The 25392-nt window shown below is 43.7% G+C and overlaps 1 protein-coding gene across 1 annotated transcript in view; it reads left to right on the plus strand.

The window, feature by feature from the left end:
• LOC119318263 (small glutamine-rich tetratricopeptide repeat-containing protein 2-like) overlaps positions 1-25392 on the plus strand; it is a 29176-nt gene that overhangs the window by 2245 nt on the left and 1539 nt on the right. The window contains exon 3 of the mRNA XM_037592794.1: positions 391-561. Coding sequence (XP_037448691.1) covers positions 391-561 — 171 coding nt within the window. The remainder of the gene's footprint in view (positions 1-390; positions 562-25392) is intronic.

A 25392-nucleotide genomic window follows, 5' to 3' on the forward strand; every position in this document is an offset into this window, starting at 1 on the left:
GGAGGGAGTGGCCTTTGCCTCACAGTCAGGAAAAAAACACAGGGATGACTATAATGAACGAGTGGGATAATGGAAAAGCAAGCTTTTTAATGTAAGTTATTTAGTTCAAAAGTTACTCTGCAGCTATGTGCAGATTTTTCTTGTTAGGACTAGAATAGAATAAATGAGTGTACTTTAACATTGTGCTATATATTTAGTAAATGTATGTTAGGCTGGCTTTTGTAGACTTGCTAATTTGTATTTTATGTAGGCTAGTATGAATAAAAAATGTGTAGATTTCTTGTTTGAGTGTTGACAGCTTCCTAACTTTTTTTTATCCAGTTAACTAATTCAATTTGAGTTAAAATAAACTTAGTAAGCTGAACTGTCGATTTGTCTTGTGTAATGTAGGCAATGCAGCTTGATCCTGATGATGCAGTCTTGTTCTCAGACAGGAGCCTTTGTTGGCTTCACATGGGCGACGGAAGAAAGGCTTTGCTAGATGCTAATAAATGCAGAAAAATGCGGCCTCACTGGCCAAAAGCTTGTCGCCAGCAGGGTGACGCTCTGATGCTACTGAAGGTTACATAGAGGTGCGGTGGATAACACTCCAGTGCAAAATAATCCTTGCTTTTTCTAACCGAGGCGGTTGCCTCACATTCCTTCGGTCGTATCCCTTCAGGGGCTATATATGTAATCCCATCATCAAGTGAATAGGGGCCCGTTCACTCACAGGCCCTTTGCGGCCAGCGGCGGTGAGAAGAGTATCCAGCGCAGAAGGGATGGCGCATGGAACCGCTTCCGGCGAAACCCCCACTGCTGGGCTTCCTTCCGAAGATTGCCGATCATGGCCAGATCGCTGGAGAAATCAGCCGCCCACTGCAGAGATGCACCGCCGTTCAAGAGATCGATCAGGAGAAAGCAAATTTCTTATCTTTTGTGATTAACATCAATGATCTAACAATTGATTTGATTGTTTTCTCTTCTTGGTTTACGCTATGCACTCACGTGAGTTACTTCATCAAGTGCATACAGAAAGAGCAAATCGAAGAAAGAAAATCATAGGTGTTCGGCCAAAATCAGAAGAAACAGGGCGTCTACCCAGCCGCCGTCGACTCTATTCCTGAATCGACAACAGAATAAGTGGGCGTTGGCATCCATTGATTCAAAGATCACCAAGGCCAGAAGATCAATCAACAGACTGATGCAAAAAGGCACCACATGAGAAGAAAAAAAGGTTCTTCACCGTGTTTTTCCACTGTAGAAAGCATTAGCATCAGCAACTGTGTCGTATCATCGGCCCCTGGCACTGGCGTACGCCGCAACCGCGCCATACAGCCGGCAGCGCCAGGCCGCGCCCGCCCGCGTGGCCACCTGCGCCCCGCCCGTGGCCGCGCTCCCGCGCTCCGTCCATCGCCGTGGCCGCCCTCGCGCGCCCCGCCCACGAGACTGACAGACAGCCCTCTTGCACGGCTCCCCACGGCGTGGAGTTCAGCCTCGTCGCAAAGCACTGCGGTGGTCGGGCCCTCGGCTGCGCCATCCGACGCACGCGCGACGAGCAAAAGGTGCGGTCGTTCCTCCCGGCACACCCCGCGCCTGGCCTCGGCCTTGCCCCTACGAGCGCAGGGGACCACGGCAACGGTCGCGCCCGCTCACAGAGAGGCGCGCAACCCGCGAAGTGGTGGCCATGGCACGACCTCAGCTCAGGGAGGCAGCGCCCTCCGGCGCAACACCCCCGGCAGAGGAGGTGACTCCCAACGCGGAGCATGGTTGAGGCACGACCGCGGCCTCCAATGCGGAGGCACGACACGGCTCTCGCCCTACGAGCCCCTTCTGAGCTGCTCCAGTAGTACCGCGGGCGTCAACACCCACGCCGTCGCGTCGCGCCACGCCTGCTGACCCCGGCGCCTGCAACTCCTCAGCCTTCGCCGCACTCGGGCGCTCGCCGCCGTCTCATGGCCCTTGGCGTCCCGTTGGCGAGCTCGCCGTCGAGCGGCCGCTCCGGCACATGGAGCCCCGCGGCGCTCGGCCTCACGAACGGTGCCGCAAACGGCGTCTCCACCGGCGTGGCTTCCAGCCACGACCTCATTGGTGGTTCCTCTCCCGAGGAAGACGATGGAGCACTTGGTCCCTCCACCCGTCGCCGATGAACGCCGTGGCAGCGTGGCTGGAGGTGGCACCGGTCGGCCATGGAAGTCAGTCTCTGCCTGTTAGTCTGGTGAGGATGGGGATTGAGTAATTGGGAATGTCTCTCTCCTTATCTGTACTCGATTGACCAGGTCGTGGACTGCCGCACATACGTGTACTACTACGTGGCTTACCTGCATGCGGTTGAGTCATTAGCACTCCCGTACTAGTGTTTGCTTAATTGCTTTACTAGTTGAGTCATCAACACTCCTGTACTAGTATTTGCTTTACTAGTTTACTCTTTTCTTTTCAGAAAATTAGTTCTAACAACAACTTTTAACAGTGATTTTATCCCTGTTTTTAGTTTGTTATATTTTCACATTTGTCAAGTGTTGAGATAAATTACATCTATTTGCAATCGAGATTTTAATCTCTTGCAAAGTTAAATTCAGTACCACTGCAGTACTGTTTCTCCATTGAGTACGTGGTATTCCGGAATATTTCTATGATGTATCTATTTTCATGTTAATCACATGTCGAGATTAATACGTCTATTTGCAATTGAGATTTTCAATTTCTTGCAAATACATATGCAAAATTCAAGGTGTCATCCTTAGCATTTTGAGATTCGCATTAATGATTTCGAGCCACCTTTCTTGAAATCTATTAATTTTGCAACATTAATTTGTATTTATATTACACAATCTGTAATATAAATAAATTATCAGTTTTTCACCGGAGATGATATGTTCTTTGTGTTTACCACATTGCCATTCTTCATGAACATGCCATAGCGGTCGAGATTGATTTCTCCCGCACAACAAACTTGTAAATTTTTGACAATAACATCTCCCTCATTATATTAGAAAAACACAAGGTAATGAGTTGGATCTACTGCCCATGTGCAGACTATCTCTATTACTGTGAGATCCGAATGATCTTCAATGTGTTATGTTCCCACAATTGAGGTTGAGCATTTTCAAATTATACACTTGAGTCGAATTTTTACATTCTTATTACAAAACCATGATGGTTTTTAATTTACTTCTTGTAAATTAATTATCTCTGGCTTGCCCCTATAAATAATCGATGGCTAACAATGTGAGGCACTTGCCCTCAATGGCCACAACGCACTTAAGCGGGTCATGGATATCAAGATCAGTCTTGCATCCCATGGGATAGTGCCTGCAATCCAAACCACGCCATCGGGACGCAAAGGACCTCAAGGGTAATGGTTTGAAACTCACTTCAAACCCTCAACCTGACACCATCAAGCTATCACGAGACTCTATGAGCATGGAGAGCATGATGGTTGAATATGCATCAACCGACATGTTTGGAGACTATACATTTAGTCCCTTAGTCTCCTTAGTGATCTATTTATTTCTTCCATTTATGATGTTCTAATAAGAACATGATTATTATGTCATCATATATTGTATATCACAATATATTGTATCAACATTTTCATACAAATTCATTTGTATGTATTCTATATATCCGACAGTGATTTTCTTAAGAATCTTCATGTCTATATATAGATTTCTACGGGAGTTAATCGGATGAAAAATGATATGTGCCTTGTGGACATATGCACCACAAACTCTATACGTAGAGAAGTCCAATGTTTCCACTCTCATTGAGAGGAAGGAGATATTTTAAAATCGCTAGACGCGATGAGGTATTTGTTGGCTCAACTCGAGTCATATTTACTATCCCTGTGGGTACTCGAGTAATGTCGGGATGCTTCATTGCTTCCCAGGTTTAACTTGTACCCTACTAAACTATGGAGGTATCCATCAAAATAGTTTCCATAGCGAAGTTTATGATGACAATAAAGAGAAATAACTTCGAGAATGGCGTTTCGGTGCCCGGGTGCATCTGCACCCGGTCAAAAAAAAAATCGTAAAAAAAATCAGAAAAATTCAAACAATTCCAAAAAAAATTTGGGTGGTAGACAATTTGATGCGTGAGGTACGCTCCAATTTTCAAAACATTTGGACTTCTGTGTAGCTCTCAGCAAAAAAGACAAATCAGACCAGAACAGTATATGAACAGTACACATTTTTACAGACCTTCGATTTGTCTTTTTTGCTGAGAGCTGCACAGAAGTCCAAATGTTTTAAAAATTGGAGCGTACCTCACGCATCAAATTGTCAACCACCCAATTTTTTTTGAATTTTTTTGAATTTTTCTAGTATTTATTCCGATTTTTTTTGTGAGCGCAGGTGCAGATGAGCTCGGGCTCAGATTCGAATTTTTGAATAACTTCTCTTTACCATATGCACCGGATATGGCAAGCACATTCTCTGTGTATCATCTGGATTGTACTACACATACGACTCAACCCGTAGCACATGTTGTGTACGAGATAATTTTCTAGAGTGTCTTGTACATGACAAACTTAGCATACTCGCCTTGGTCATCGAGACATTGGGTTGAAACAGAAACTACCAGCAATTCCAATAGTTTATGATTATTATGATGCTAAATTCTAATAACATTTGGATTTTATGCGCACTACAAGTGACATAGGGAAGCTAATTTTAAGGCTTTCACACCTTAAATTCTATGATGAACCACTCAGACTCCTTGAATGCATCAAGTCGAGGTAAGTGGCTCTTCCGAGCCATTGAGTAGACTATTCAGGTATTACATGGTTCTAAAAGACATATCTACATGATGGTCTTAAGTGTGTGTTTTATTCACATGAAACCATTGGCTCATTATCTGACATCGATTTCAAGCAAATCGAATGGATAACATTGCAGAATTCTCCTTGAAGGCATTCTCTATGGCCTTTGGATTGAAGTTTAGCAATTTGTCCTAATGTCTAGACTTAAAATGGTTTGGTAGAATCATATCCAAAGAGTTAAGCTCATTGCATTATCTTTATTTTGGAAATGCAACCTACCAACTTTACGTTGGAGTCATGTAGTTTTACACGCTCATGACCAAACTGCATAATATTATTCTACTTTCGCGGTGTCAAACATCGCGAATACCTCAAGGATCATCATATCTATCCCTGATATGTTATAGTTCATCACGAAGCTCTAGCAGCTTGGTGGTAATGACTTTGGAGAAACATCACTATCTCATCTGGAAGATCAACTCCCACTCGATTCAAGTGATTGTTGCACTCAGACAATCTGAGCACAAACTCAACAATTGAGCTTTTCTCCCTTAGTTTGTAGGCTAAGAAAATCGTCAGAGGTCTTATACCTCTTGACGTGGGCACGAGCCTGAAATCCCAATTTCAGCCCTCGAAACATCACATATGTTCCGCGACGTTTTAAAAACGTCTTTGGTGCCTCAACTTTAAACCGTTTAACTAAACTATCACGTAGTTATCAAAACGTGTACGTCCGATGTTCGCAACATCCACAAACGATGTTTGGGGTTCAGCACACTGAGCGGTGCATTAAGGACATAAACTTTCTTCTGTCCGCATAATCGCTACTGTCAACTTTCAACTATATTTTCTCTAGGAACATATCTAAACAGTGGAACTAAAGCGCGAGCTTACGACATAATTTGCAAAGATCTTTTGACTATGTTCAGGATAATTAAGTTCATCTTATCAACTCCCACACAAATAGACATCCCTCTAGTCATCTAAGTGATTACATGATCCGAGTCAACTAGGCCGTGTCCGATCATCACGTGAGACGGACTAGTCATCATCGGTGAACATCTTCATGTCGGTCGTATCTACTATACGACTCATGCTCGACCTTTCGGTCTCTTGTGTTCCGAGGCCATGTATGTACATGCTAGGCTCGTCAAGTTAACCTAAGTGTTTCGCGTGTGTAAATCTGGCTTACACCCGTTGTATGTGAACGTAAGAATCTATCACACCCGATCATCACGTGGTGCTTCGAAACGACGAACTTTCGCAACGGTGCACAGTTAGGGGGAACACTTTCTTGAAATTTTAATGAGGGATCATCTTATTTACTACCGTCGTTCTAAGCAAATAAGATGCATAAACATGATAAACATCACATGCAATCAAATAGTGACATGATATGGCCAATATCATATTGCTCCTTTTGATCTCCATCTTCGGGGCTCCATGATCATCATCGTCACCGGCATTGACACCATGATCTCCATCATCATGATCTCCATCATCGTGTCTCCATGAAGTTGTCTCGCCAACTTATTACTTCTACTACTATGGCTACCGGTTAGCAATAAATTAAAGTAATTACATGGCGTTGTTCAATGACACACAAGTCATACAATAAATAAAGACAACTCCTATGGCTCCTGCCGGTTGTCATACTCATCGACATGCAAGTCGTGAATCCTATTACAAGAACATGATCAATCTCATACATCACATATCATTCATCACATTCTTCTTGGCCATATCACATCACATAGCATACCCTGCAAAAACAAGTTAGACGTCCTCTAATTGTTGTTTGCATGTTTTACGTGGCTGCTATGGGTTTCTAGCAAGAACGTTTCCAATTGCTATTTACCCTTCATAAGGACCCTTTTCATCGAATCCGTTCCGACTAAAGTGTGAGAGACTGGCACCCGCTAGCCACCTTATGCACCAAGTGCATGTCAGTCGGTGGAACCTGTCTCACGTAAGAGTACGTGTAAGGTCGGTCCGGGCCGCTTCATCCCACAATACCGTCGAAACAAGATTGGACTAGTAACGGTAAGCATATTGAACAAAATCAACGCCCACAACTACTTTGTGTTCTACTCGTGCAAAGAATCTACGCAATAGACCTAGCTCATGATGCCACTGTTGGGGAACGTAGCAGAAATTCAAAATTTTCCTACGTGTCACCAAGATCTATCTAAGGAGAAACCAGCAACGAGGGGAAGGAGAGTGCATCTACATACCCTTGTAGATCGGTAAGCGGAAGCGCTCAAGAGAACGGGGTTGAAGGAGTCGTACTCATCTTGATCCAAATCACCGGAGATCCTAGTGCCGAACGGACGGCACCTCCGCGTTCAACACACGTACAGCCCAATGACGTCTCCCATGCCTTGATCCAGCAAGGAGAGAGGGAGAGGTTGAGGAAGACTCCATCCAGCAGCAACACAACGGCGTGGTGGTGATGGAGGAGCGTGGCAATCCTGCAGGACTTCGCCAAACACCATGGGAGAGGAGGAGTACTTGGGAGAGGGGGAGGGCTGCGCCAGAACTTGTGGTGCGGCTGCCCTCCCACCCCCCACATATATATAGGGGCAAGGGAGAGGGGGGCCGGCCCCCTCAGATCCAATCTGAGGAGGGGGCGGCGGCCAAGGGGGGGAGGAGTGCCTCCCAAGTCAAGTGGAGGCCCTCCCCCTTAGGGTTTTCCCCTTCCCATGCGCATGGGCCTTGGGGGGGGGGGCTGGTGCCCCTGGCCCATTAAGGCTAGGGCGCCACCCTACAGCCCATGCTACTGTATTGGACGTGGTGGAACAATTTCCGGACCTCCGGACCCCTCCGGAATCCTCCGGAACCTTCTGGAAGTTTCCCGGTACAATACCGAAAAAACCCGAACTTTTTCTTGAACCCGAACAACAACTTTCCATATATAAATCTTTACCTCCGGACCATTCCGGAACTCCTCGTGACATCCGGGATCTCATCCGGGACTCTGAACAACATTCGGTAACCACATACAAACTTCCTTTATAACCCTAGCGTCATCGAACCTTAAGTGTGTAGACCCTACGGGTTCGGGAGACATGTAGACATGACCGAGACGTTCTCCGGTCAATAACCAACAGCGGGATCTGGATACCCATGTTGGCTCCCACATGTTCCACGATGATCTCATCGGATGAACCACGATGTCAAGGACTCAATCGATCCCGTATACAATTCCTTTTGTCTAGCGGTATTGTACTTGCCCGAGATTCGATCGTCGGTATCCTGATACCTTGTTCAATCTCGTTACCGGCAAGTCTCTTTACTCGTTCCGTAACACATCATCCCGTGATCAACCCCTTGATCACATTGTGCACATTATGATGATGTCCTACCGAGTGGGCCCAGAGATACCTCTCCGTTTACAGGAGTGACAAATCCCAGTCTCAATTCGTGCCAACCCAACAGACACTTCCGGAGATACCTGTAGTGCACCTTTATAGCCACCCAGTTACCTTGTGACATTTGGTACACCCAAAGCATTCCTACGGTATCCGGGAGTTGCACAATCTCATGGTCTAAGGAAAAGATACTTGACATTAGAAAAGCTTTAGCATATGAACTACACGATCTTTGTGCTAGGCTTAGGATTGGGTCTTGCCCATCACATCATTCTGCTAATGATGTGATCCCGTTATCAATGACATCCAATGTCCATGGTCAGGAAACCATAACCATCTGTTGATCAACGAGCTAGTCAACTAGAGGCTTACTAGGGACATGGTGTTGTCTATGTACCCACACATGTATCCGAGTTTCCTATCAATACAATTATAGCATGGATAATAAACGATTATCATGAACAAGGAAATATAATAATAACTTAATTTATTATTGCCTCTAGGGCATATTTCCTACAGTCTCCCACTTGCACTAGAGTCAATAATCTAGTTCACATCGCCATGTGATTAACACTCACATGTCACATCGCCATGTGACCAACATCCAAAGAGTTTACTAGTGTCACTAAACTAGTTCACATCATCATGTGATTAAGACTCAATGAGTTCTGGGGTTTGGTCATGTTTTGCTTGTGAGAGAGGTTTTAGTCAACGGATCTACAACATTCACATCCGTATGTACTTCGCAAATCTCTAGGTCATATTGTAAATGCTGCTTCCACGCTCCACTTGGAGCTTTTCCAAATGGTTGCTCCACTATACGTATCCGGTTTGCTACTCAGAGTCATTCGGATAGGTGTTAAAGCTTGCATCGTCGTAACCCTTTACGCCAAACTCTTTATCACCTTCATAATCGAGAAACAAATCCTTATTCCTCTAAGGATAATTTTGACCGCTATCTGGTGATCCACTCCTTGATCACCTTTGTACCCTCTTGCCAGACATGTGGCAAGGCACACATCAGGTGCGGTACTTAGCATAGCATACTATAGAGCATACGTCTAAAGCATAGGGGACGACCTTCGTCCTTTCTCTCTTTTCTGCCGTGGTCGAGCTTTAACTCTTAACCTCGTACCTTACGACTCAGGCAAGAACTCCTTCTTTGACTGATCCATCTTGAACACTTTCAAGATCATGTCAAGGTACGTGCTCATTTGAAAGTATCATTAAGCGTTTTGATCTATCCTCATAGATCTTGATGCTCAATGTTCAAGTAGCTTAATCTAGGTTTTCACTTGAAAAATACTTTTCAAATAACCCTATATGCATTCCAGAAATTCTACATCATTTCTGATCAACAATATGTCAACAACATATACTCATCAGAAATTCTATAGTGCTCCCACTCACTTCTTTGGAAATACAAGTTTCTCATAAACTTTGTACACACCCAAAATCTTTGATCATCTCATCAAAGTGTACATTCCAACTCCGAGATGCTTACTCCAGTCCTTAGAAGGATTGCTGGAGCTTTGCATACCTTTTAGCATCCTTAGGATCGACAAAACCTTTCTGATTGTATCGCATACAACCTTTCCTTACGAAGACTGGTAAGGAAACTCGTTTTGACATCCATCTGCCAGATTTCATAAATGCAGCTAATGCTAACATGATTCCGACGGACTTAAGCATCGCTACGGATGAGAAAATCTCATCGTAGTCAACTCCTTGAACTTGTGAAAAACTCTTCACCACAAGTCGAGCTTCATAGACGGTGACATTACCGTCCACATCCGTCTTCTTCTTAAAGATCCATTATCTCAATGGCTTGTCGATCATCGGGCAAGTCCACCAAAGTACATGCTTTGTTCTGATACATGGATCCTATCTCGAATTTCATGGATTCTAACCAATTGTCGGAATATGGGCCCACCATCGCTTCTCCATAGCTCGTAGGTTCATTGTTGTCTAGCAACATGACCTTCAAGACAGGATTACTGTACCACTCTGAAGCAGTACGCATCCTTGTCGACCTACGAGGTTTGGTAGTGACTTGATCCGAAGTTTCATGATCACTATCATAAGCTTCTACTTCAATTGGTGTAGGTGCCACAGGAACAACTTCTTGTGCCCTGCTACACACTAGTTGAAGTGATGGTTCAATAACCTTATCAAGTCTCCACCATCCTCCCACTCATTCTTTCGAGAGAAACTTTTCCTCGAGAAAGGACCCGTTTCTAGAAACAATTACTTTTGCTTCCGGATCTGAGATAGGAGGTATACCCAACTGTTTTTGGGTGTCCTATGAAAATGCATTTTATCCGCTTTGGGTTCGAGCTTATCAACCTGAAACTTTTTCACATAAGCGTCGCAGCCCCAAACCTTTACGAAACGACAACTTAGGTTTCTCCAAACCATAGTTCAAACGGTGTCATCTCAACAGAATTACGTGGTACCCTATTAAAGTGAGTGTGGTTGTCTCTAATGCCTAACCCATGAACGATAGTGGTAATTCGATGAGAGACGTCATGGTACGCACCATATCCAATAGGGTGCAACTATGATGTTCGGACACACCATCACACTATGGTGTTCCAGGCGGTATTAATTGTGAAACAATATCCACAATGTCTTAATTGCATGCCAAAGCTCGTAACTCAGATACTCATCTCTATGATCATATCATAGACATTTTATCCTCTTATCACAATGATCTTCAACTTCACTCTGAAATTACTTGAACTATTCAATAATTCATACTTGTGTTTCATCAAGTAAATATACTCAACATCTACTCGAATCATCTGTGAAGTAAGAACATAACGATATTCACTGCATGCCTCAGCACTCATTGGACTACACACATCAAAATGTGTTACTACCTACAAGTTGCTTTCTTGTTCCATTTTACTGAAAACGAGGCTTTCAGTCATCTTGCCCATGTGGTATGATTTGCATATCTCAAGTGATTCAAAATCAAGTGAATCCAAACGATCCATCTGCATGGAGTTCCTTCATGCGTATACACCAATAGACATGGCTCGCATGTCTCAAACTTTTCAAAAACGAGTGAGTCCAAAGATCCATCAACATGGAGCTTCTTCATGCGATTTATACCAATATGACTTACATGGCAGTGCCACATGTAAGTGGTACTATCATTACTATCTTATATCTTTTGGCATGAAAATGTGTATCACTACGATTGAGATTCAATAAACCGCTCCTTTAAGTGCAAGACCATTGAAGGTATTATTCAAATAAATAGAGTAATCATTATTCTCCTTAAATGAATAACCGTATTGTGATAGACATAATCCAATCATGTCTATGCTCAACGCAAACACCAAATGACAATTATTCAGGTTTAATACTAATCTTGATGGTAGAGGGAGCGCGCGATGTTTGATCACATCAAACTTGGAAACACTTCCAACACATATCGTCAGCTCACCTTTAGCTAGTCTTAGTTTATTCCGCAGCTCTTTTATTTCGAGTTACTAACACTTTAGCAACCGAACCGGTATCTTAATACCCTGGTGCTACTAGGAGTACTAGTAAAGTACACATTAACATAATGCATATCCAATATACTTCTATCGACCTTGCCAGCCTTCTCATCTACCAAGTATCTAGGGTAATTCTGCTCTAGTGGTTGTTCCCCTTATTACAGAAGCACTTAGTCTCGGGTTTGGGTTCAACCTTGGGTTTCTTCACTAGAGCAGCAGCTGATTTGCCGTTTCATGAAGTATCCCTTCTTGCCCTTGCCCTTCTTGAAACTAGTGGTTTCATCAACCATCAACAATTGATGCTCCTTCTTGATTTCTACTTTCGCGGTGTCAAACATCGCGAATACCTCAAGGATCATCATATCTATCCCTGATATGTTATAGTTCATCACGAAGCTCTAGCAGCTTGGTGGTAATGACTTTGGAGAAACATCACTATCTCATCTGGAAGATCAACTCCCACTCGATTCAAGTGATTGTTGCACTCAGACAATCGGAGCACAAACTCAACAATTGAGCTTTTCTCCCTTAGTTTGTAGGCTAAGAAAATCGTCGGAGGTCTTATACCTCTTGACGTGGGCACGAGCCTGAAATCCCAATTTCAGCCCTCGAAACATCACATATGTTCCGCGGTGTTTCGAAAACGTCTTTGGTGCCTCAACTTTAAACCGTTTAACTAAACAATCACGTAGTTATCAAAACGTGTACGTCCGATGTTCGCAACATCCACAAACGACGTTTGGGGTTCACCACACTGAGCGGTGCATTAAGGACATAAGCTTTCTTCTGTCCGCATAATCGCTACTGTCAACTTTCAACTGTATTTTCTCTAGGAACATATCTAAACGGTGGAACTAAAGCGCGAGCTTACGACATAATTAAGTTCATCTTATGAACTCCCACACAAATAGACATCCCTCTAGTCATCTAAGTGATTACATGATCCGAGTCAACTAGGCCGTGTCCGATCATCACGTGAGACGGACTAGTCATCATCGGTGAACATCTTCATGTTGGTCGTATCTACTATATGACTCATGCTCGACCTTTCGGTATCTTGTGTTCCGAGGCCATGTCTGTACATGCTAGGCTCGTCAAGTTAACCTAAGTGTTTCGCGTGTGTAAATCTGGCTTACACCCGTTGTATGTGAACGTAAGAATCTATCACACCCGATCATCACGTGGTGCTTCGAAACGACGAACTTTCGCAACGGTGCACAGTTAGGGGGAACACTTTCTTGAAATTTTAATGAGGGATCATCTTATTTACTACCGTCGTTCTAAGCAAATAAGATGCATAAACATGATAAACATCACATGCAATCAAATAGTGACATGATATGGCCAATATCATATTGCTCCTTTTGATCTCCATCTTCGGGGCTCCATGATCATCATCGTCACCGGCATGACACCATGATCTCCATCATCGTGTCTCCATGAAGTTGTCTCGCCAACTTATTACTTCTACTACTATGGCTACCGGTTAGCAATAAAGTAAAGTAATTACATGGCGTTGTTCAATGACACGCAGGTCATACAATAAATAAAGACAACTCCTATGGCTCCTGCCGGTTGTCATACTCATCGACATGCAAGTCGTGAATCCTATTACAAGAACATGATCAATCTCATACATCACATATCATTCATCACATTCTTCTTGGCCATATCACATCACATAGCATACCCTGCAAAAACAAGTTAGACGTCCTCTAATTGTTGTCTGCATGTTTTACGTGGCTGCTATGGGTTTCTAGCAAGAACGTTTCTTACCTACGCAAAACCACAACGTGATATGCCAATTGCTATTTACCCTTCATAAGGACCCTTTTCATCGAATCCGTTCCGACTAAAGTGGGAGAGACTGGCACCCGCTAGCCACCTTATGCACCAAGTGCATGTCAGTCGGTGGAACCTGTCTCACGTAAGAGTACGTGTAAGGTCGGTCAGGGCCGCTTCATCCCACAATACCGTCGAAACAAGATTGGACTAGTAACGGTAAGCATATTGAACAAAATCAACGCCCACAACTACTTTGTGTTCTACTCGTGCAAAGAATCTACGCAATAGACCTAGATCATGATGCCACTGTTGGGGAACGTAGCAGAAATTCAAAATTTTCCTACGTGTCACCAAGATCTATCTAAGGAGAAACTAGCAACGAGGGGAAGGATAGTGCATCTACATACCCTTGTAGATCGCTAAGCGGAAGCGCTCAAGAGAACGGGGTTGAAGGAGTCGTACTCGTCGTGATCCAAATCACCGGAGATCCTAGTGCCGAACGGACGGCACCTCCGCGTTCAACACACGTACAGCCCGGTGACGTCTCCCATGCCTTGATCCAGCAAGGAGAGAGGGAGAGGTTGAGGAAGACTCCATCCAGCAGCAGCACAACGGCGTGGTGGTGATGGAGGAGCGTGGCAATCCTGCAGGACTTCGCCAAACACCGCGGGAGAGGAGGAGTACTTGGGAGAGGGGGAGGGCTGCGCCAGAACTTGTGGTGCGGCTGCCCTCCCACCCCCCACATATATATAGGGGCAAGGGAGAGGGGGGGCGGCCCCCTCAGATCCAATCTGAGGAGGGGGCGGCGGCCAAGGGGGGGAGGAGTGCCTCCCAAGTCAAGTGGAGGCCCTCCCCCTTAGGGTTTTCCCCTTCCCATGCGCATGGGCCTTGGGGGGGCTGGTGCCCCTGGCCCATTAAGGCTAGGGCGCCCCCTACAGCCCATGCTACTGTATTGGACGTGGTGGAACAATTTCCGGACCTCCGAACCCCTCCGGAATCCTCCGGAACCTTTTGGAAGCTTCCCGGTACAATACCGAAAAAACCCGAACTTTTTCCGGAACCCGAACAACAACTTTCCATATATAAATCTTTACCTCCGGACCATTCCGGAACTCCTCGTGACATCCGGGATCTCATCTGGGACTCCGAACAACATTCGGTAACCACATACAAACTTCCTTTATAACCCTAGCGTCATCGAACCTTAAGTGTGTAGACCCTACGGGTTCGGGAGACATGTAGACATGACCGAGACGTTCTCCGGTCAATAACCAACAGCGGGATCTGGATACCCATGTTGGCTCCCACATGTTCCACGATGATCTCATCGGATGAACCACGATGTCAAGGACTCAATCGATCCCGTATACAATTCCCTTTGTCTAGCGGTATTGTACTTGCCCGAGATTCGGTCGTCGGTATCCTGATACCTTGTTCAATCTCGTTACCGGCAAGTCTCTTTACTCGTTCCGTAACAAATCATCCCGTGATCAACCCCTTGGTCACATTGTGCATATTATGATGATGTCCTACCGAGTGGGCCCAGAGATACCTCTCCGTTTACACGGAGTGACAAATCCCAGTCTCGATTCGTGCCAACCCAACAGACACTTTCGGAGATACCTGTAGTGCACCTTTATAGCCACCCAGTTACCTTGTGACATTTGGTACACCCAAAGCATTCCTACGGTATCCGGGAGTTGCACAATCTCATGGTCTAAGGAAAAGATACTTGACATTAGAAAAGCTTTAGCATATGAACTACACGATCTTTGTGCTAGGCTTAGGATTGGGTCTTGCCCATCACATCATTCTGCTAATGATGTGATCCCGTTATCAATGACATCCAATGTCCATGGTCAGGAAACCGTAACCATCTGTTGATCAACGAGCTATTCAACTAGAGGCTTACTAGGGACATGGTGTTGTCTATGTACCCACACATGTATCTGAGTTTCCTATCAATACAATTATAGCATGGATAATAAACGATTATCATGAACAAGGAAATATAATAATAACTTAATTTATTATTGCCTCTAGGGCATATTTCCAACATATATAGATTTCTACGGGAGTTAATCGGATGAAAAATGATATGTGCCTTGTGGACATATGCACCACAAACTCTATACTTAGGGAAGTCCAATGTTTCCACTCTCATTGAGAGAAAGGAGATAGTTTAAAATCGCTAGACGCGATGAGGTATTTGTTGGCTCAACTCGAGTCATATTTACTATCCCTGTGGGTACTCGAGTAACGTCGGGATGCTTCATTGCTTCCCAGGTTTAACTTGTACCCTACTAAACTATGGAGGTATCCATCAAAATAGTTTCCATAGCGAAACTTATGATGACAATAAAGAGAAATAACTTCGAGAATGGCGTTTCGGTGCCCGGGTGCATCTGCACCCGGTCAAAAAAAATTCGTAAAAAAATCAGAAAAATTCAAACAATTCCAAAAAAAATTTGGGTGGTAGACAATTTGATGCATGAGGTACGCTCCAATTTTCAAAACATTTGGACTTCTGTGCAGCTCTCAGCAAAAAAGAAAAATCAGAGCAGAACAGTATATGAACAGTACACATTTTTACAGACCTTCAATTTGTCTTTTTTGCTGAGAGCTGCACAGAAGTCCAAATGTTTTAAAAATTGGAGCGTACCTCACGCATCAAATTTTCCACCACCCAATTTTTTTTGAATTTTTTTGATTTTTCTAGTATTTATTCCGATTTTTTTGTGAGCACAGGTGCAGATGAGCTCGGGCTCAGATTCGAATTTTCGAATAACTTCTCTTTACCATATGCACCGGATATGGAAAGCACATTCTCTGTGTATCATCTGGATTGTACTACACATACGACTCAACCCGTAGCACATGTTGTGTACGAGATAGTTTTCCAGAGTGTCTTGTACATGACAAACTTAGCATACTCGCCTTGGTCATCGAGACATTGGGTTGAAACAGAAACTATCAGCAATTCCAATAGTTTATGATTATTATGATGCTAAATTCTAATAACATTTGGATTTTATGCGCACTACAAGTGACATAGGGAAGCTAATTTTAAGGCTTCCACACCTTAAATTCTATGATGAACCACTCAGACTCCTTGAATGCATCAAGTCGAGGTAAGTGGCTCTTCCCAGCCATTGAGTAGACTATTCAGGTATTACATGGTTCTAAAAGACATATCTACATGATGGTCTTAAGTGTGTGCTTTATTCACGCGAAACCATTGGCTCATTATCTGACATCGATTTCAAGCAAATCGAATGGATAACATTGCAGAATTCTCCTTGAAGGCATTCTCTATGGCCTTTGGATTGAAGTTTAGCAATTTGTCCTAATGTCTAGACTTACAATGGTTTGGTAGAATCATATCCAAAGAGTTAAGCTCATTGCATTATCTTTATTTTGGAATTGCAACCTACCAACTTTACGTTGGAGTCATGTAGTTTTACACGCTCATGACCAAACTGCATAATATTATTCCCCTCTGTCTTTGATACGTGGAAATCTACCAAGTATTTCCTATCTGTGGTAATTCAGTTGCATACCGATATCACCACCCGACATACATCATTGGCCCCTCAACATATAGTTGGGATCTATGTGAGGAATAACTGTATTGCCGTCAATACCTCAAGCCCCTCACATGGGGAGTTATTCAAGGCCAGTATGCTGATTCAATGAGGAACATTTCCAAGCATTAGGGGGAGATTTCAAGTACCATACAAATGCCAGGAAATTAGTGGAATGTTCAACACATTTCTGCCTCAAATCCACGTACTCAAAGAGCTGAACCATGCGTTCACAAGATTTGCAACACATTGCAAATAACCTACCAGATTCATTTACGGACTATAGAGGTGTCACACAATCCTACAATCCTGCAAAAGTACGCCTGAAAGACTGGAGGTACCAACAAAATCCACTCCACTTTCCGTTGAAAGCAACGGGGGGAGATGTATGGCAGAAGTACATCAGGATTCAGCTTCTCGCAAGCAAGGATATCAAGGCCTGTGAATCAGTAAATGCAAGTCAACTTCACGTTGACAAACACCTGATGGGTAGCATACACCCAGTGGACGGGAAACCTCCACCAACCCATGTCACAGTGCACACAATGACCGGGACATTGGAATACCCGACTCAATCGCATTGGGAAATCGCGAGCAGTCACCATGGGTAACGATATTTCCATCAACTATATATTGATATATAGATTCTGAAGAAACATATAACCGAAAGTCTACAATTGTCGACATACATTTCTCAACTAGATTGAAAAAACCTTTCAAGTGATTCAGATCCAAAGACCATGGCCATGGCAAAGTGTGAACAACACTCGGACTGAACTCAAACAAAGGGTATAATCTAGGTAGAAATGATCTTGCTCACAAATGGAAAGGTATGCATAAGCAACACCTACACTAGTTTTCTTATGGAAACAGAATTGAGAATAACGAGGTGGTGAAACAAAGAGCAAGTATTGTAGCACAAGGGTTCACACAGATACCAAACTATTCTCTAGAGGTGGAATCTCTTTCCGATAACTTATATCATTGGCAGTACAAAATCATCTACCTCTGCAGTTGATAGATGTAGTGATTACATATCCATGTGGATTACTAGATTCAGACATATATGATTGATTCCCGATGGAATCTCACTTCTGAATCGAAATGCAAAATGCAACATATATTGTGTAAAAGTCAGTAAGTCACCATACGACTTATTGTTGTCAGTACATGTGGCCCGACTGTTGGAAATATGCCCTAGAGGCAATAATAAAAGGATTATTATTATATTTCCTTGTTCATGATAATTGTCTTTTATTCATGCTATAATTATATTATCCGGAAATCGTAATACACGTGTGAATACATAGACCACAATACGTCCCTAGTAAGCCTCTAGTTGACTAGCTCGTTGGTCAATAGATAGTCATGGTTTCCTGAAAATGGACATTAGATGTCGTTGACAACGGGTTCACATCATTAGGAGAATGATGTGATGGACAAGACCCATTCCTAAGCATAGCACAAGATCGTGTAGTTTGTTTTGCTAGAGCTTTTCCAATGTCAAGTATCTCTTCCTTAGACCATGAGATCGTGTAACTCCCGGATACCGTAGGAGTGCTTTGGGTGTACCAAACGTCACAACGTAACTGGGTGACTATAAAGGTGCACTACAGGTATCTCCGAAAGTGTCTGTTGGGTTGACACGGATCGAGACTGGGATTTGTCACTCCGTGTTATGGAGAGGTATCACTGGGCCCACTCGGTAGTGCATCATCATAATGAGCTCAAAGTGACCAAGTGTCTGGTCACGGGATCATGCATTACAGTACGAGTAAAGTGACTTGCCGGTAACAAGACTGAACGAGGTATTGGGATACCGACGATCGAGTCTCGGGCAAGTAACATACTGTCTGACAAAGGGAATATTATACGGGGTTTCTTGAACCCTCAACATCGTGGTTCATCCGATGAGATCATTGAGGAGTATGTGGGAGCCAACATGGGTATCCAGATCCCGCTGTTGGTTATTGACCGGAGAGCTGTCTCGGTCATGTCTGCATGTCTCCCGAACCCGTAGGGTCTACATACTTAAGGTTCGGTGACGCTAGGGTTGTATGAATAAGAGTATGCAGCAAACCGAATGTTGTTCGGAGTCCCGGATGAGATCCCGGACATCACGAGGAGTTCCGGAATGGTCCAGAGGTAAAGAAAACTATATAGGAAGTGCTGTTTCGGCCATCGGGAAAGTTTTGGGGTCACCCGGTATTGTACCGGAAGGGTCCCGGGGGTTCACTCGTTGCTTATATGAACTCATAGATGGATCTTGGTGAAACCGTAGGAAATTTTTTATTTGCTGCAACGTTCCCCAACAGTGGCATCATGAGCCATGTGTAGTTCTCTATTGCACGAGTAGAACACAATTTTGTTGTGGGCGTAGGTCTTGTCAACTTGCTTGCCGCTACTAGTCTTTTCTTGCTTCAGCGGTATTGTGGGATGAAGCGGCCCGACCGACCTTACACGTACGCTTACGTGAGACAGGTTCCACCGACTGACATGCACTAGTTGCATAAGGTGGCTAGTGGGTGTCTGTCTCTCCTACTTTAGTTGGAGCGGATTAGATGAAAAGGGTCCTTATGAAGGGTAAATAGAAGTTGACAAAATCACGTTGTGGTTATTCATAGGTAAGAAAACGTTCTTGCTAGAACCCAATTGCAGCCACGTAAAAGATGCAACAACAATTAGAGGACGTCTAACTTGTTTTTGCAGCAATTGTCATGTGATGTGATATGACCAGAAGTTGTGATGAATGATGAATGATATATTGTGATGTATGAGATCATGTTCTTGTAATAGGAATCACGACTTGCATGTCGATGAGTATGACAACCGGCAGGAGCCATAGAAGTTGTCTTTATTTTTGTATGACCTGCGTGTCATTGAAAAACACCATGTAAATTACTTTACTTTATTGCTAAACGTGTTAGCCATAGAAGTAGAAGTAGTCGTTGGCGTGACAACTTCATGAAGACACAATGATGGAGATCATGATGATGGAGATCATGGTGTCATGCCGGTGACGAAGATGATCATGGAGCCCCGAAGATGGAGATCGAAGAAGCTATATGATATTGGCAATATCATGTCACTACTATATAATTGCATGTGATGTTTATTATGTTTTATGCATCTTGTTTACTTAGAACGGCGGTAGTAAATAAGATGATCCCTTATAATAATTTCAAGAAAGTGTTCCCCCTAACTGTGCACCGTTGCTAAAGTTCGTCGTTTCGAAGCACCACGTGATGATCGGGTGTAATAGATCCTTACGTTCACATACAACCGGGTGTCAGACAAATTTACACATGCAGAACACTTAGGGTTAACTTGACGAGCCTAGCATGTACAGACATGGCCTCGGAACACAGAGACCGAAAGGTTGAACATGAGTCGTATGGAAGATACGATCAACATGGAGATGTTCACCGATGATGACTAGTCTGTCTCACGTGATGATCGGACACGGCCTAGTCGACTGGGATCGTGTAACACTTAGATGACTAGAGGGATGTCTAATCTGAGTGGGAGTTCATTAAATAATTTGATTAGATGAACTTAATTATCATGAACTTAGTCTAAAACTTTTGCAAAATATGTCTTGTAGATCAAATGGCCAACGCTCATGTCAACATGAACTTCAACGCGTTCCTAGAGAAAACCAAGCTGAAAGATGATTGCAGCAACTATTCGGACTGGGTCCGGAACCTGAGGATCATCCTCATAGAAGCCAAGAAAGATTATGTCCTAGATGCACCGCTAGGTGAAGCACCCATCCCAGAGAACCAAGATGTTATGAACACTTGGCAATCACGTGCTGATGATTACTCCCTCGTTCAGTGCGGCATGCTTTACAGCTTAGAACTGGGGCTCCAAAAGCGTTTTGAGAAACACGGAGCATATGAGATGTTCGAGGAGCTGAAAATGGTTTTCCAAGCTCATGCCCGGGTCGAGAGATATGAAGTCTCCGACAAGTTCTATAGTTGTAAGATGGAGGAAAACAGTTCTGTCAGTGAGCACATACTCAAAATGTCTGGGTTGCACAACCGCCTGTCCCAGCTGGAGATCAACCTCCCGGACGAGGCGGTCATTGACAGAATCCTTCAGTCGCTCCCACCGAGCTACAAGAGCTTTGTGTTGAACTACAATATGCAGGGGATGGTGAAGACCATTCCTGAAGTATTCTCAATGCTGAAGTCAGCAGAGGTTGAAATCAAGAAAGAACATCAAGTGTTGATGGTCAATAAGACCATTAAGTTCAAAAAGGGCAAGGGTAAGAAGAACTTCAAGAAGGACGGCAAAGATGTTGCCGCGCCCGGTAAGCCAGTTGCCGGGAAGAAGTGGAAGAATGGACCCAAGCCTGAGACTGAGTGCTTTTATTGCAAGGGGAAGGGTCACTAGAAGCGGAACTGCCCCAAATACTTAGCGGACAAGAAGGCCGGCAACACTAAAGGTATATTTGATATACATGTAATTGATGTGTACCTTACCAGTATTCGTAGTAACTCCTGGGTATTTGATACCGGTGCCGTTGCTCACATTTGTAACTCACAGCAGGAGCTGCGGAATAAGCGGAGACTGGCAAAGGACGAGGTGACGATGCGCGTCGAGAATGGTTCCAAGGTCGATGTGATCGCCGTCGGCACGCTACCTCTATATTTACCCACGGGATTAGTTTTAAACCTCAATAATTGTTATTTAGTGCCAAGTTTGAGTATGAACATTGTATCTGAATCTCGTTTGATGCGAGATGGCTACTAATTTAAATCCAAGAATAATGATTGTTCTATTTATATGAGAGATATGTTTTATGGTCATGCCCCGATGGTCAATGGTTTATTTTTAATGAATCTCGAACGTAATGTTACACATATTCATAGTGTGAATATCAAAAGATGTAAAGTTGATAACGATAATCCCACATACTTGTGGCACTACCGCCTTGGTCACATAGGTGTCAAGCGCATGAAGAAGCTCCATACTGATGGACTTTTAGAGTCTCTCGATTAGGAATCATTTGACACGTGCGAACCATGCCTCATGGGTAAAATGACCAAGACTCCGTTCTCCGGAACAATGGAGTGAGCAACCAACTTACTGGAAATCATACATACCGATGTGTGCGGTCCAATGATCGTTGAGGCTCGCGGAGGATATCGTTATGTTCTCACTCTCACTGATGACTTGAGTAGATATGGGTATGTCTACTTGATGAAACACAAGTCTGAGACCTTTGAAAAGTTAAAGGAATTTCAGAATGAGGTAGAGAATCAACTTGACCGAAAGATAAAGTTCCTACGATCAGATCGTGGAGGAGAATATTTAAGTCACGAATTTGGTACACACTTAAGGAAATGTGGAATCGTTTCACAACTCACGCCGCCTGGAACACCTCAGCGTAACGGTGTGTCCGAACGTCGTAATCGCACTCTATTGGATATGGTGCGATCTATGATGTCTCTTATCGATTTACCGCTATCATTTTGGGATACGCTCTAGAGACAGCTACATTCACTTTAAATAGGGCACCGTTTAAATCTGTTGAGATGACACCGTATGAATTGTGGTTTTGGAAGAAACCTAAGTTGTCGTTTCTAAAAGTTTGGGGATGCGATACTTATGTCAAGAAACTTCAACCTGAAAAGCTCGAATCCAAGTCGGAAAAATGCGTCTTCATAGGATACCCTAAGGAAACCATTGGGTATACCTTCTACCTTAGATCCGAAGGCAAGATCTTTGTTGCCAAGAACGGATCCTTTCTGGAAAAAGAGTTTCTCTCGAAAGGAGTAAGTGGGAGGAAAGTAGAACTCGATGAAGTACTACCTCTTGAACCGGAAAGTAGTGCAGCTCAGGAAAACGTTCCTATGGTGCCTACACCGACTGGAGAGGAAATTAATGATGATGATCAAGGTACTTCTGATCAAGTTGCTACTGAACTTCGTAGGTCCACAAGGACACGTTCCACACCAGAATGGTATGGCAACCCTGTCCTGGAAATCATGTTGTTAGACAACGGTGAACCTTCGAACTATGAAGAAGCGATGGCGGGCCCAGATTCCAACAAATGGCTAGAAGCCATGCAATCCAAGATAGAATCCATGTATAAAAACAAAGTATGGACTTTGCCTGACTTGCCCGATGATCGGTGAGCGATAGAAACAAATGGATCTTTAAGAAGAAGACAGATTTTACTGTGGCATTATCTTGATAAAATTAACATTCTCACTGATTTTACTGTGGGTGTACTGAATCAATTTTCTTTGCTGAAGGCTTGCCTCATCAGTTTAGTTCTATGTATTGACCATTGGAGCTGATATCTTAATATTTCTCCAGTACAACAAGATGGTAAATGGTGTGACACCTCTTATGGCTGCTAGAGATGCTAACTCAACAGAATGTATCAAGCTCCTAGTTAAGGTGTTGTACATTCATCTGAGCTTTGTCAAGTCCATGAATTTAATTTTGTTGGGTACCCATTTTCTTTGTTTATTTTCCATACTGAATTTTTTTTGTACTTCCTTTTCTGGCATTTGTTTTTCATACTGGCTGCAGCTGTGGCATGCTGTACTGGACACTTCCGTAACCATTTTTTTCTGAAAAAACTTGTGGAGCATTGCGGCTGGGGAGGACATCTGCATATGTGCCATGTTGATATTAATAGTTACCTAAACATTGTACCAGTTTATGACAATTTTCGCGGTAATTTTTGTACTTACAATACTGAGCATGGATGTTAGGAGATTATCACGAGTACTCAAAATATTATGCTTGTGCAGTCACAGAAATTTGAGAAAAGATACGCTTATGTAATCAAATCCTTTTTCCTCCATATATTTACAGCAAACATTAAGGTTGTTTTGTCAGATATAATGTATCACATGTATCCTGCATAGAATTGATTTTGATGTTCTGTAGGTTCAGGAGGAGCCCATGCTTAAACGGGAAATCGTGGCATCAGAGCTTATATCACTAGGGAATATCTCTTTAAAGAAAAAAGATTATGCTGTCGCAGCAAAATTGTACAGTCGGGCATATTAAAGCACCATATATTTCTTGCTTTGTTTAGCTTTCCAGCATTTCAGTTTATGTTGCATGCATTATAATTTATAGTTTCTTGCAAGGTTTTTGAGTCGCCGACTAATCGTCGACTAATCGCCGATTCGTTGGAGCGAGGTTGGCTTGCGCAGGCGACTTGGCTTGAGGAGCGAGTCGCGCGGCTGGTAGGCTAGTCGACGATTAGTCGACAACTAGTCGGGCGACTAGGACCTCAAAGCAGGGCGGCTTGCTTCAGCAAGGCCAAGGGAGGGAAGACTGGGAAGGTGAGGAGGCCAGAGTTCGAGGCGGGGGAGGAGGAGACGAAGCTGGGAGTGCGCCGCCTGTACGACGAGAAGCACGGAAGAGACGAAGGAGAAAGGCACATGGGAGAGCAGATGCACGGTCCAAATTAGAGCATATGGACGGTTTGGATTTTATTTGGAAGCTAGGGTTATATAATGGGCCTATTGGGCCAGCTCTGTAGCACGAAACAGAGGAGGAGCAAGACGCGTGCTCCCATCCCACATCAGAATCGCCGCCTCCATTGCTCCTACGAGCTGCTCCTGCCTTCTCCGAGCTGAAGTATCCTCCAAGCAGCTGCCTTCCCCCTCCTCCGCCTGCAACAGCACCTCTTCCCCCTCATCCTCCTCCTCCTCCTCCTCCTCCTCCTCTTAACACCTGGGGCGACTTGGGGCGATTAATCACGACGAGTCGCAGACTAATCGCAGCGAGCCACTAGTCGGAGGCATGGCGACTCGACTTGGCTAGGCGACTCAAAAACCTTGGTTTCTTGCATAGCTCTGTGTGAAAATATTTAAGGTTCAAAACTTCATATATGATTTCAAAAGAATTTTATCCTTGTTTTGCATTAGTTGTTGAATGCACAGTCCGACGTAATACTTTTGGGCAAGAATATACCAGAATACCTGGAGCTCCACATGGAGCTGGGTGTCGTTTATCAAAAACTTTGAGTCATGGGAAGGTTCCTACTGAAATGGTCAAGGGCATAGGCTCTAGCTGGCTTTGTTATTTCCAATAACTTAGGATTTGTTCAGAATAGGGTTCAGCTGACAGTATGCTGTGTCTTTCTTTTTGTTGCTTTGGTCATGTATCCTCTCAATTTCGTGGTGCAAAGTACTCATTCTGTGATAATGGATATGGACCATGAGATATTCTTGGTACTTCTGCTCAGGTATAAACAGGAAAAAATAGTGTCACCTTGATGAGTAATGCAATATGTTTGAGGATGTGATTAGGATTCTGTGTCTTGACCACTTTTTTGGCAGACAATAATATTTTTTGTTTTGGAGTTGCTTCCTTGCTTGCGCTACCTATTTTATTATTTTATACCAATTAATAAAGACGGCGGG

This window comes from Triticum dicoccoides, chromosome 1B (assembly GCF_002162155.2).
Source record: "Triticum dicoccoides isolate Atlit2015 ecotype Zavitan chromosome 1B, WEW_v2.0, whole genome shotgun sequence".
Classification (NCBI taxonomy): Eukaryota; Viridiplantae; Streptophyta; class Magnoliopsida; order Poales; family Poaceae; genus Triticum; species Triticum dicoccoides.